The sequence below is a fragment of the Agelaius phoeniceus genome, chromosome 2 (assembly GCF_051311805.1).
Source record: "Agelaius phoeniceus isolate bAgePho1 chromosome 2, bAgePho1.hap1, whole genome shotgun sequence".
Taxonomy (NCBI): Eukaryota; Metazoa; Chordata; class Aves; order Passeriformes; family Icteridae; genus Agelaius; species Agelaius phoeniceus.
In genome coordinates, this window is record NC_135266.1 from 16,509,048 (window position 1) to 16,523,275 (window position 14,228).

A 14,228-nucleotide genomic window follows, 5' to 3' on the forward strand; every position below is an offset into this window, starting at 1 on the left:
GGTCCCTTCCAACCTGACCCATTCTGTGATACATGAGAGGGGCTGTGTAAATAAGTGGCATAGAAGTTTAAAACATATTTTTGTGACAGTTTAGATTACTGAGTCCAATTTCATCTTCTGGAAAGAATATTATTAAATTGTTTAGTCTACTCCAATTTCACACTGGAAAGCCAGCGATATTTTCAGGTAAGACATCCAGAATTTTTTCTTGCCTGACCAGTGCTTGATAGAGCTCAAGGTTGTTTGACCATGAGTAAAGCTGATTATGTAATCCAGTTCTTCAGGTAATAAACCAAACAAAATTCAGACTTGAAATACCTATCCAGTTAGGATACTATTGCTTTGTAATAAGAAACAAAAACACTCCAGGCATAAATAAAATCTGGAGCAGGGTTCTTACATACTTGTAGTTAAAATTGAGAATTTTGGACATGTAATAGAAACTGAGTGCAGAGAGATGCAGGCTGGAGTGGTTTTTATTTTTGTTTCCAAAAGTGAGGCCAAAGTTAACTGCAATTTTATTGAAATTGTGTATTCATTTTTCCACTATTCATTCTAAGCATAAATAATTTTTTATTTCTATTTTGCTTTGTGTTGCTATTTTTATTTATTTTATGTTTTATGTTTGTATGTGTTATACACACTTGTTGAATTTACATATCTGGATGAAATATTTTTTGCTCTCAGGTTATCTTTTTCACTGTTATTTGATTGCTATGGAGCCACTAAAGAACTGCAATGACAATCCTTTATTAAGATTTAAATAATAGCTTCAAGGAGAGTACAATCAAGTCGTTTGAATTCAGAAATATGATGGATGTTGTCAGTATTCTTCATTACATCATACTAACATTAACTACTCCTGTTAAGGAAGAAAATATTACAGGTACTACATTGTAGGAATTTTCTTGGAGTACTGAAGTGTTATTTTGGTCTGGACCTTTTTCCTGCTGGTTACCTCAGTATTTCTGGCTTGAATTTCTGCAATAAAAAGTGAAAATAATTGATTTAAGAGTGGCTTGAATTCCAGAGTGAATATGAAACGTATTCTTGATTTTTGTAAAGCTGAAAACATTTAAATGTGTTAAATCTCTACTTAGAGGGCTGAAAAAAGCCTCAGATCTTAGTGAACATGCAAAGCCAGTATCCTGCAATCGAAGTATGAAAGAGAAGAACTGCTCTTGCTTTAAATTCCTTAAATTTCATTCATACCTAGTACAACAATTTTCTGCCATGAGATGTATTTTTGGGGTCTAATTTAACCTTTTGAAAGAGAGATTAAATGCAGTAAGGGAGACAGTATGCAAATTAGGGAAGATTGTATTTCAGCTCTCTACTGTCTTGGCCTTTTAGGACACCCAGAGAGAATGTAGGACCTCTGCCATGGGAGGTGTTTAAGAACAGGCTTCTAGGATTTGGGTTATTCAGACCAGATTTTGTGTTATCTTTACTCTTTACAACTGTATCTTCTGTACCTCTCATTGCTATTAGCTCATGAACTAAGATGAAAGATAATACAAAGATGTTGGGTGAAAAGTTGTTTTGGACCAACTGTTGATAGCCTTCAGGCCCTAATATTTATGTTTTGTCTTTGGTCCTTATCAGAAGGTGTGACTTCAGTGGACCTGGCTGGATGTCAGGATATGTGCACAGTGGTATGCAATGTACCATTCAATATTTATGCTATCAGAAGCTGTGCTTAGCTAACATTGTAGTTTGTGTCATTAGAAATATCTCCAACAGTACTTATTGGTCATGTATGGTTTGACTTCAGTGCTTGATGTTGGCTTGGCCCACTGCCTCAAGGTTAATATTTTAAGGACGCAGTAGATTGTTTTCTCTGTGTCTCTTGGTCATTTAAATGCTTTTAGAGAAGACTAAAAAACACAACCAGTGTTGTGAAAAGTACCTAATGAAAGAGATTGACACTGGTCTGTGCTGGACCATCGAAGGACCATCTGCTCTTGAAGGTTTCCTCCAGCACTGGCCGAAAGCAAATGTCTGAAGAAAATTATAAGCACATAGGAGACAGGTTTGCTCAAGTGTTCCTAGTATCTGTCCATCTGCAGCCACATCTTTCCAAGCCCAGAATAATGCTTTTATGCTGATTGCTTTCTCAGGTACTCAGCATAAAAGGGGAGGAACTTGATCTAACCTGTTCTATTATATACTGGAGCCATCTGAACTTTTAGCACCTACAACATCCTTTTTAGCACCTAAAGCATAAGGCATTCTCTACTTGAGTATATTTTTTGTGGAAAAGGAGAAATTCCTTTTCCTTGCTGGTAGTTTCAATTTTTGTCCTTGGTTTCTTGTACTGAAACAGATTCTTGTACTTCCAGTACTTGTACAGGAAGATTTTGGTGTTGTTGTTCAGGGGTCAGTTTTATTCCTCTGGTCACCCTTGTTCTTCTGAACTGTTTCCTTTTCACTTAACAGCATTTTTGAACCACTGGATCCAGAAGTGCACAATATATGGAAACTTAGTGACATAGTGGTGCCTTCTGTTATGTTTTCTGTTCCTTCCATGATTATTCATTAATTGATATTTGGAATTTTTGGACTTATACTGATATTGTGTGCTTCCTTGGAGTGAGTATGAATGCAAAATAAATTCAGTCTTGTTGTTTTAGTGTTACCTTCTGCATTTGCTTATTCTAAAATCTGGTCATCTCTTGGGTCCATGTAACTTATGCTTTTGATATACTTTAAAAAGGATTTTAAAGTTTTATATTTTCTGCATGTTTTTTTTATTCACTCTTTTTCTAGGCCAAATGTATTGTACTTTTCTATTTAACCACAATAGATTGTAATTTTTACTTTACTCTGTTGAATAATAGAAATCTGTTACTATACCCAAGAATATTCTTGATATTCATGTATTGCTTTGTGGCTTGTTGTATTTTGAGGCTTATGATTGAAGTAAGCAGCAGGTGACTGGAGATTGTCAGAACAATTTCTATTTGCTGTTTCTGTATAAATTCATTTTACTGTTTAGTTATTACATGTAAATGGCAGTTACTTAGGCAACCCACCTTTTTATTTATAATAGAAGTAAAGCCTTTTTCATAAAAGAGAGAAAACAAAAGAACAACTGGGGACAAGCCATGTGGGAAACAATAAGTAGTTTCACCTGCAAAGATTGATTTCAGTATTAAGTACTATCTATCATTTAGATGTGAACAGAAAGAGGGGGATCAGTTTCTACATATTCATGATCCCCCCAGCCTTATGAAGCTGGATTTTTGAAGGATAAAGGTGATGAAAAGAACTCAAAAAGTTGGAACTGCTCTCTGTGCTCTAAAAATTTGGGAGGCCAAAGGAAGATGCTAAAATAATTTTTAAAAACCAACCAAAACCATGATACAATGTTGTTTTTACCATTAGTCATATTCTTTCTTTCACTCTCCTGTCTCCCCCTCTTCCACACCCTGTGTCCCATCATTGCTTTTCTCCTAATTTAGTGCATTTATTGTCAGTGAGAGCAATCTTCTTTCATTATGCTAATCAGCATGTTGATGTTAAAGATCTCCTTCTAAAACTGTTTTCAGCAAAAGAGCAGTACAGACTCAAGCAGAGATTTAAAAATATCTTATTTGTCTGTTTTATGATTTCTTAGTTTTATTTAATTTTCAGTCATTTTCTCAGTGTTTACTTTGTGCAGATTTTACTGAGCTAGATAGTAGAGATGGTCTCTGTTGTTGATGAAATTATGTGAAAATAAGCTCTGGTATGTTTTCAGCTGAGTTGTGCACAAATGTGCAACATCAGTACAAACCTAAGTATTTTCCCTGTTTGCAGATGAAACAAAAGAAGTGTTGAAACTTTATACAGAGCTATAGTAAGATCTGCGAAGACTCTGTGATGTTTAGAGTAGCCAAAAAAAAATCAGATAAGCATGGTAATTAAGTTTCATTTAAAAAAAAAGCAAAGTGGTAAAATTTCATACTGCTGGAGGTTTTATTTTTCTGTCACTGCAGCCAGCTTCTCTTCATGAGCAGATCACAGTAGTTAAGTCAGACACACACAGTAAGCAGATTTATGCTGTCTTCAGAATTGTACATGAAAAACTCCTCAGTGCTTCAGGCTAAAACCTGATTTGCCACATTCTCTCAAATGTTAAGCTTTTTTTATTTGGTATTAATGTTTCTTGACATCTTGCAGCAAGGCTTGGATAGTGCTGCTACAGAGCACTAATCACTTAAGAAAGAATAAAGGTTTTGCCTTTCCAAAAGATGTGACCTTATTGTAAGTCTGGATTCCCTGTCATCTTACCATGTTTATTTATAAGGTAATTGTAATTTTCTTGTAAATTGGAAGTACTCCAACACATGTATTTTTGACTGCTACATGGACTTTTTTTTTTTTAATTTGGGTCTTATGGATACTGCAGGTATTTCAGTATAGTCTAAACAGAAAGTTGTACTACTGTACAGACCTCCCACCTGCAGACCTGCAGCTTGAGTAATAAAACACCCTACTCCTGGTCATCTCTTGGGTCCATGTAACTTATGCTTTTGATATACTTTAAGAAGGATTTTTATGTCTTTGTGGGGACAAAACAGTAAAGGGTTGCTAACCCAGGTGTGCCAAGCCACAGCCAATGGTTGTGGTGCCCTACCGATGGATGTGATTGAGTAGATATTTTCCAAATCTGTGTTAGTAGCTAAATAATGGCAAAACCAGGGCAGAATCAGTAATGATTGAGAGAAAAGTCAGGTTGTTAAATTTGTACCCATTTTGTAGAGCTGGGCCTTGCTGGGCTTATTGACAGATTCATCGCCAGCACATCTGAGTTCACTTCAGGTAACTCAAGTTGATGCTGTTTTGATAGCTCAAGTTACTTGCTTGCTGTCTTCCTTGTCTTCCTTCCTTCTAGATTATCAACAAAGTATAGGGGTTTTTTGTTGGGGTTTGTCTGGTTTAGGTTTTTTTGCTAATGTGGTTGTAATGGCAATGCTTGTTGAAGGATGAGACTAGAAGCTGGCTTTTCACAGTTCTTGATTTCTGGGGACTAACTGAAAAGATCTTTCTTCTGTTTGCCTGTAACCCCCCAAGTCCCACAAATTCCCTGCCCCATCTTAGCTCATAGAAGTTGGTTTTTTTGGAAGTGATGAGTGTTAATTTGGTTAGCAGTGGGTTTTGATGGATCTTAAACAGTATTTTCAGTGGTCACTTCTGTAGGGGCTGGCTTGCCTACCTCTTGAAAATGTGGCAGACTGGGGATGGGGGTGAAAGACTGAGGGACTGAAGGCGCTACAGTGCTGCCTGGGGAGGTCACTGGGAGAGGAATGCTTTTTTTTTCTTTCATCCATTTCTGTCTTACATTACTTGGCAGTCTCCATTTTGCCTTTCAGTCTTGTGTAAGCTAGGCTAAAAATTTTCACAAAGACAGAGACTTCCTATTTCTTTTATTATATTGGTAACAGAAACTAAAATCTAGAAAGAAGAAAGTTTCAAGCTGTAGTGTCCATGTCTTGCCAAGGTGGTTGTTGAAGTTTCCAAGTGTGATGTTGCTTTTTAGATAGCAGAATAATGACTTACACCTGATTTTGTATCATAGCTACATATCAATTAGTATCTCACAGCTACCTCTTAACAAGAAGTCATCCATGCACAGATAGGAAGAGGTGGAATGTAGTACAGATAATTACAGTTTTGTATGGCTCTGTTGTTCAATTGAGACATAAGGACATAAATTTTTATAATCCTTGGCACTGAGCTGTTTTGAAAAAATTGCTAATCTTTTCCACTTCTTTTGCCAGTTGTCAAAACTATCATGATAATAACTGACTGTATTAAAGAAGGTTAGTTTTATAGTTAAAACTCCAGGCTAGAACTCAGCAGATATGTTTCCATTACTTCTCCTGTGGAATGCTCACATGGATTTAGGGTAAGTTGCTAAACCTCTTTGCCTTTTTTTTTTTTTTTTTTTTTTTTTTTTTTTTTTTTTTTTTTTTTTTTTTGTCTCTACATGACAGAAGGACCAAGCTTTTATATTCTCAGAAAAACATTGGGTTTATATATTGGGGGGACAATACTACAGTACAAATAGAATAATTTATCTCTTGAAAGAAAATCTGATTTTAAAAAGTGAGCTACTTTTTTTACTGGCCTAATTGGCACCTTCACCTCAGGTAGCAATTCTGTGTTCACAGAATGCACAGCAGTGAAGCCCCTACCTTGCTTTGTGTAATTTCCCATCAGTTGTTTTAAGTCTTGTCTTGTAATTGCTGTTCTGTGGCACTAATGAATGGGAGATTTATAATGTTTAAATATTACAAATCTGAACATTTTTTTTTCCCTGCTTTCCATAAAAACATGGAGTGAAACTGTCACTGCTGATTATTTGAGGGAATTTTACTAATTAGAATTGCATGAGAATTCAGGCTTTTGAGCTGTCATCTGTTCCATCCCCTTCCCAAGTACTGGAGGTTTCAGTAGCTTCAGATTTCACAGTTGTCTTAAATATGTTACTTATTCTGGCAAGAGATCTTGGAGATAACATTCTGGGGTCAATTTTGCAGTTCTACCTGTGTCTGGGCCAAAGCTTTTCTACTTCTGCAAGCAGAATTTGGCCCTCATGTGAGATGTAACCTTTTGGGTCCTTTTCATGCAAATGGGCTCAGTTGATTGCAGTGGATCTGCTTGTTTCAGCGAGGGACTGAGTTGTGGCCATGCATCTCCAGGTTGTGAGTTCCAAAATACAGGATCTGGGGTTTCTCTTAAATTAAATGCAAAGTTCACAGGTGTTGGGATTGTCACAGAACCGTTTTGGGAGGAAGGAAAGAATGTTTTGAAAGAGAAGTATTTGAAAGTATGAAAGCTGTGAGTTGCATGGAGGGCTAGGTACCTATAGCCCACACAAACGTGGCAGTATGACTGGAGCTCTGTGAACTCTGAAAGTGCTGCTTAGTTGCTAACATTTCTATGGTAAAGTGTATCTGTGTAGTGTGACCTTTGTTCTTCAGTTATTCAGGGTGCCTGTACAGGTTTTGGCTCTTAACAAGATATTTGGGAAGGAAAGCCATGCAGTGCATCCCATTCCTGAAAATGGAGAGGCGGACATTTCTGTAGATGAGCAACATGACACAAATGCTTGATTTTCTTTGTGCAAATGAGAGGGCCTTTGTGATGCAAAGCAGCATCCTCAAAAGGCAAATGTGCTTTTTTGGTTGTAAATATCCAAGCTAAATACTGCAGTAATTGCAAGCAGAGCTTGGCATTTTTCCTCTCTATTCTCTTCGTTGTTATATTTTAACAAGTTCTCATGAGACTATTAAAGTGTCTTAGTTTTTGGAACATGTGGCCTAGTGGGGATAACTCTGTCTACAGATGCAGTGGGTTGGCAGCTTGATTTTGCATGTCTTTTCATTTCCCCCAGATCCTGTGACCCAGTGTAACCTTTGGTCTCCCTCTGAAGGCCAGGGTGAGGGAAGTATGAGCAGGTGACTGATGATCACTGTCAATACAGCCTGCAGACAATATGGGAATTACTTTAGCAGTCTCCCACTCCCTTGTGCTCCCCCCATCCTCTCTTAAATCAACAAATGCAAATAGCAGCTTCCTCATTTGCTGCTATCTCTGGGATGCTGCCCAGGCAGCATGGGCTTTGTTGCAGTCCTGCCTATTAAAAAAAGCAGCTTCAGCCCTAGGCAGAAGGAAAAATACCAAGTGGGACCTGATTCCCCCCACTCCCTTAATGGTTAATGCTGCTCATATTTGGTCCTCTGGCATATACAGGTAGGAAGATGCTGAGATAAGGTAGTGCTTGATGTGTGTGTTTCAAGAGGGCAGCAGGAAGTGGCTGGAGCTGTTTGCATTGTTACTCTTTGTCTGGTAAATGTCCTTCTGGAAGGGAGTAGGGATTGCCCAGTGTCCAAAACTTTTACCTGTGCTCCTAGAACCTATTGACTTGAAAGTAGTGTGTATTTAACAACAGCTATGTCTTTACTGTGGGAGACTAGAAATGCATTTGCTAAATTTCAGCATAGGCAGAAGCACAAAGAATTTGTTAAACAACATTTCTTTCCAAGGTCATAATTGTTTTGTTCAATGCATAATTGTGGGACACAAATAAATAAAATAGCTGCATTTATATTGTTGTAAGTATAATATGTAGTATTGCATTGTACAGCATACAGTTGATCTTGTTTTGCTTTCCAGATATACAGCTTAACGTGAGTTGTCGTTCAGCAATTCAGGAACATAAGAGTAATGCTGTGCCAGCATTTGGTTAAAATTCTGTTCATCTTATTTTGTCATCGCATATGAAAAGATGTTTTGGCAAACATAAATAAAAGGAAAGTGGTCACTTTGTACATCCAGAAGGTGGTCCTTCTCAGATACCTCAGGATATCAGGTCTGCATTTGATGTATTAGGACTGCAACCAGCCATAATGAAGAGATTTCTTCTGAACTGCCATTAAGGAATATTAGATTAGTAACTGAATCAAGCAAATAGCTATGTATGTAAATGCTCCTCCTGCTTTAGAAATGTGTGTCAGTAGTGCTTGTATTTTATAAGAAGTCTGTGTGCAGTGTGTATTTAATCTTAGTGAATTTGAAAATAGTGACATTTTCTATTGCAAATACTTAATAACAGTAAACTCCTGAATGAAGATACAGGGTTAAAGGAACAGTTGTAAAGCAAGGTGCTGGAATGTTAAGTTGAATATGATTCATAGAGCTTGACATTAAAATTGTTACTCAATCTTTAAGTATTTTATTTTCTCAATCTCTTATTTCGAAAGTATCTTTGTGTTTTATTTTTTGTTTTACTTGCTTACCAGAAAGCTTCAACATACTAATATTTTCAGGGAATAAAGATTCCAAATTCAAAAAAATAAAAAAAATCCAGAATTAACAGCCCCCTATGCTCCATCTCCAGTATGAATTAGTGCTTTGAATCAGGCACTGATGACTGACACAGTCAAAGCCTGCTTTACCTCTAACTTGCAGTACGTCTCTAACTTATGTCACATTAAGTTTATGGTATATAAGGTTGGGGTGAATCACATGAATTTCATGATCAGCAAGATGCAAAAGGCTGTGATAGGGGCGGTTTGACACTAGAAAGTTGTCTGATTTTAGTGTAGAGGTTTCACATTATTTCAAATATGTTGTGTGTTTCTTTCCCATACCTCTCAGCAAAGGTGGTTTGATGTCAAAAAATTTCCTTATTTCCCTATTTCATCTTCTACTTACCTGTCCTGCAATTTCTGCATCTGCCTGCCAGCAGTTGGGCCAACAGAATGGAGTATTTGTTGGCCACAGGGGCTTAATATTTGCTTTTCGTTGGCCACAGGTGCTGCTGTAGCAGGTTCATTGGGAGTAGGTCCTCATGTTCTGTTTGGCATCCTTTTGGTGTTCTAATCTGTCCATTGGGAAGGGAATTGTTAAAATAAAACTATCATTATTTCAGAGAAGAGCGAGTTGGGCAGAAAAGACCTGTTCACTAGGAAGTTTTAATTTAATGAAATCTGGTTACATCTTAGAGCCTCACACCAGATTATAATGCTATCACAGCATTTGCATATTGGAACATATCCAAGTGGATATCTGTTGGGATCCCATATTGAATTGGAGAGATTAACCCATCTCATGGGAGAAAATCATTTGAGTGTTAAGAATGAAGAAAAATGATACTTTGTGTTTGATTTTTGGAATCCTTTCTTTGAAATGGCCCCTGGTAGAAAAATTTGGGTATGGTTATGTGAGCTTAACTTTCTAAATCAGCATCTCAGACAAATACTCATTAAAGACATTTTGCCTGTCATCAGTTTCTCCTCGTCACTGGGATGATTTTCTTTGCTGCTCAAAGTTGTTTTGTAGCTCCCTAGAAGTAGTTTGCATGTCTTGTAGTTGCGGAAGCTGCTCTTAGCAGAAAAGGGACGTAATATAAGCTGTATAATTCGTGAAGTATTTTTGAAGGCCTTCTTGATGAATGGCACTTTATAAATATTGTAATTAAATTATGGGAAGCATTTATAAGGTGAGTGGATTAATTCTTGGGTTTTTTTCCCAATTTTTATTTGAATGTTTTTCTCTTAGGAAAGTCCCTGTAAAAGAATGGGTACAAAGAGTTCTCTCTTTGGCGTCAATGAAGTTCTGTAGTTTCATGCCAGCTACTTAAGTTCAAAGTTAAAAGTATATTCATTTTACAATGTTAATTGTGCAGTACACTTTTATTTTTTTAAGCCTTTGTTAGAAAAGTTGCTTTCCATTGTTCATTTTGAGGTTTTCCCCCCCTTCCCTTTTGTTTTTGTTTTTCCTCAGTTTCCATTACAAAGAGCAGTGCAAAAATCCAATCTTCCCCTTCCAAAGTGACCCGGCGTTCAATGCAGTCTCCACAGAAATCTGCTCCAGTACCAGCGCAGCGGGGCAGGAAACCAGGTCGGGGCAAACCCCCTGGACAGTCTGCAGTTCCCAAGAAGGGCAGGTCTCCTAAAAATATTCCCCTGACAAAAAGCACCTCTCATACTGAAAATCTTAAAACAAGGAAAAAAAGTTTAAAACCTGGAAAAAAGGTTAGTCCTTATCTACTACTTTATTTTATATTGCAGAATTTTGCAGTGAGATTTTTTTATTATTATCACCTAATTTTCTATCTTCTCTTCAGCCTTCAGGGCTTTACTGTTTTCAGCAACTGATTACAAGAAAAAGTTTAGAATAGCTCTTCTGGAATATTTTAGTATAAGATCCTGTGGATTATTTTATTCCCAAACAAGATTACTGTTTTATTTATGGGTGAGTAATTGGTGTTGAAAAATGCTATTCTGAAGTAGAGAGACAGGGAAGCATTTAAGCTTTTTAGTTTGGGTTAGTTTTTTACTGAACCATATATATAGCTTGCAATTTTTGGGTTTTTTTTCAGGTTTAGAAACACAGAATTAAAAACAGTGGGGACTTCATTGCATAATTTAAGCTTTTTAAGCATACAGCTGGATTTGCCAAATGAATCTTGTGGATACTCCCTAATCCTGGAGCTTCTACTAGCATGAAGCAGGAAGCTTCTTTTTCTCCAGATGTGGGCCTAATTCTGCCCTGGTCTGAAAGGCATGATGCCTTTCTCCCTGCCCAGCTGAGTCAGACCTGCAGCATTGGCAGCTGCCTTCAGCTTCAGCTCTGGTGGAGCTCTCTGGTCAGGTACACACTGGAGCTCTGGTCAGGTACACACTGGAGCTCTCTGGTCAGGTACACACTGGAGCTCTGGTTAGGTACACACTGGAGCTCTCTGGTCAGGTACACACTGGAGCTCTCTGGTCAGGTACACACTGCAGCTCTTGGTCAGGTACACACTGGAGCTCTGGTTAGGTACACACTGGATCCTTGGTCAGGTACACACTGGAGCTCTCTGGTCAGGTACACTCTGGAGCTCTTGGTCAGGTACACACTGGAGCTCTGGTTAGGTACACTCTGGAGCTCTCTGGTCAGGTACACACTGGAGCTCTCTGGTCAGGTACACACTGGAGCTCTGGTTAGGTACACTCTGGAGCTCTTGGTCACGTACACACTGGAGCTCTCTGGTCAGGTACACACTGAATCCTTGATCAGGTACACATTGGAGCTCTGGTCTGGTACACACTGGATCCTTGGTCAGGTACACTCTGGAGCTCTCGATCAGGTACACACTGGATCCTTGGTCAGGTGTACACTGGAACTGCTGTCCCCTCAGCTCACTGCCACTGACAGCAGCACTGGCATATGAACAATCTCCAAATGAGCCAGTTCAGGAAGCTGATCTGGTAGACAGGTAGCACAGCATCCATCCCTCCTACTTCCTTCTTTGTCTGCTCCACTCCAAAAAAAGCACAAATGCTACAGCTGCTGCAAAGAAGAATAGGATCACAGCAGGGCAGACTTAGGGCAATCTGAATTGCCATGGACAGTACAGTCTATTTTCTGAGGCTTGCTCATGCACAGCAGGCTGTCCAAGAAGAGTAGCAATGCTGCAGTGTCTTTCCTCAGGCAATTTGAGGCTGTCCTTGTGCTCCTTCCTGCTTTGCATTAGCACTAGTGAGGAGGTGGTGGGGGGGGCAGTGCTTTTTCCTGGTATTTTTGGGGGTTTTTTTGTGTTCATTCCCCTTTCCTCTGAACAAGAATCTAAAAGTAGAAGTCTTGGGACTTCTCTCGTCCAGTCTGTATCAGTGTGGGCTGTGGGATCTATTCCTAATGATGCTTCGGAAGAGGTGTAGTAATGGCAAGGTGGGGATTCTCCCTTCCAGTGACTGTGCTGGTCAGGGTGAAGTGCTAGTGAAGAAGCATTACTAGAGCATAGCTGGAAGCTCTAGTATGAAACTGGAAGCAGCACTTCATTGAAATGATGATCACAAGATAAAAACATATTTTGGGGGCCATAAATTGAAAGCTGAGCACTCTTCTCTGCTGCCTGCCCCTTGCAGTCAGACATCCAGACTGATGGAATTGGTCTCCAGTTTTGTTTCTCTCTTACTTGGTGTATAAAAATGCACAGTGACAGGGATTAAAGAGGAGAAAGGTGCTCCTATCCAGGCTTAGCTGGTGGGCAGGGTGCTGTTTGTAAGTCTGGACAGAGCTTTAAAGGACACCATTGAACACAGGACTGTCATGTCTTAAGGTCTTATTCAGGTGTGGCAGGATGTGCACTTGCATGTAAGAATTTTGTCTTTAACTCTTATTAAAAAGAAATGGAGAGGCTTTATCTATATTTTGAAGCAATACTTGGAGGTACCTTGCCTTTAGAAGAGGCTTCTGGGCCCTGGGTGTCTGAAAGTGTCTGCTTGGAGTATTTGACACCTGGTTTGTGTGAAGTGCTTGGAGATACTGTTTGAGGAGTGGGTGTTAGTGCTGACATACCCTGTCCTGAGGCAGCAAATCTGGGGTACCTCTATGCACTCCTGATTTCTTCTGTGGGACAGGCAACAGAGAGGTTTTGCAAAATCTAGGTTTGATACATCTAATTTGGAATTTTTACTTTAACTTAAGCATTAAAAACTTGAAAAATTAGCTCCTTTTGAGAATTAACAGAAGGCTGTTATTGCTTTGGTAAGTGGTTAAATTGCCAAGATGTTATACATATGTACAAACTTTTCTTTGGACTATTACACCTGTTAGCATAAGGGTAAAGAGAGGAAATGGGGCTTTGTAGGAGTTCTGCAGACAGGGTGTGTCTGACATGAAGTGCAGCCATACAGCCTGTACACCTCACAGTATGTATGCAAATATGCAAGTGGTATGTGCCTAGAGGCTTGGAAATGCTTTTTTTTCTTCCATCCACCCCCCCAGACTGATGCAAAAAAAAACCCTCTCCAGATGTTGCACTAAATGGTTGTGCTTCAAGTGTGAGCTGGCTATTTGGTGTATTTAGGGACATTGGTATCTGCCTGTCTCTCTGCAGAGTTATTTGAATTTCTTTGCCCCTTTAGGTTTGTTATGTTGCAGTATTTATCATTTTGCAGATACTAACTTTTATTATACAGCTAGAAATGTTGAGCTGTTGCATTATTTTTCTCCTTTATTTAAATTTTTTCAAAGCTCTGTAAGTATGAGATGCATGTTAGATTTTGTTTTTCATTTGTTTCTCACAGCTTGCACTGTATGTTTTTACTCTTCCATAATAAAAAAGGAACCTCTGTACATCTCTTTCATTATATTTTAAAGTACACTTTTCATAACAGTACAAAGAATTCCTTTCAGAATTTCTTGAGGAAACCCCTTGGTCTGAGTGTGGGTACCAGCCCCAAATTCAACCCCACAAAAAAGAGTTTTTGAGCATGAGGATGAAACTGGTGGTGTTGTCCTGGTGGTATGAGCTGTGAGCCCTGCTCTCTGCAGGCAGACAGAGCTGGTGTGCCCTTCCAGCTGGCAGGGGCCAGCCAGACAAAGCCACTGTGACCAGCCCTGCTGGGATTGTGGCCTGTCTCATGAAACAACACTGCCCATCATGGGGGGGCTCCAAAATGAGAGCCTCAGCTGAGCAAGCATGATGTGCTATATTCCCTTCTGAGGGAGAAGGTAGGAAACAGCCAGCTAGTCTCACCACATGTGTGCATTGGTCTGGAGAGTGGATGGTTCCTCTTAGTTTAGTGTTTGTATTTTGTTTTCATTCCTGCATTTTCCCCGATTTCCCTCATATTTTTCCTCAATTTGACCAATATCAATACCAAAAATGGATATTTTTTAGCATGGTAAAAGAAAACTGCCCCCCTGCAAGAATCCCTGCTAGAGGGGGCCTTCAGGAATGTTGG

The 14,228-nt window shown here is 38.9% G+C and overlaps 1 protein-coding gene across 10 annotated transcripts in view; it reads left to right on the top strand.

The window, feature by feature from the left end:
* Positions 1-14,228, top strand: part of SCML2 (Scm polycomb group protein like 2) — a 72,643-nt gene that overhangs the window by 37,925 nt on the left and 20,490 nt on the right. For all 10 annotated transcript variants that reach the window (XM_054654792.2, XM_077172752.1, XM_077172758.1 and 7 more), the window contains one exon: positions 10,279-10,529. In XM_054654792.2, the coding sequence (XP_054510767.2) occupies positions 10,279-10,529 (251 nt within the window). The remainder of the gene's footprint in view (positions 1-10,278; positions 10,530-14,228) is intronic.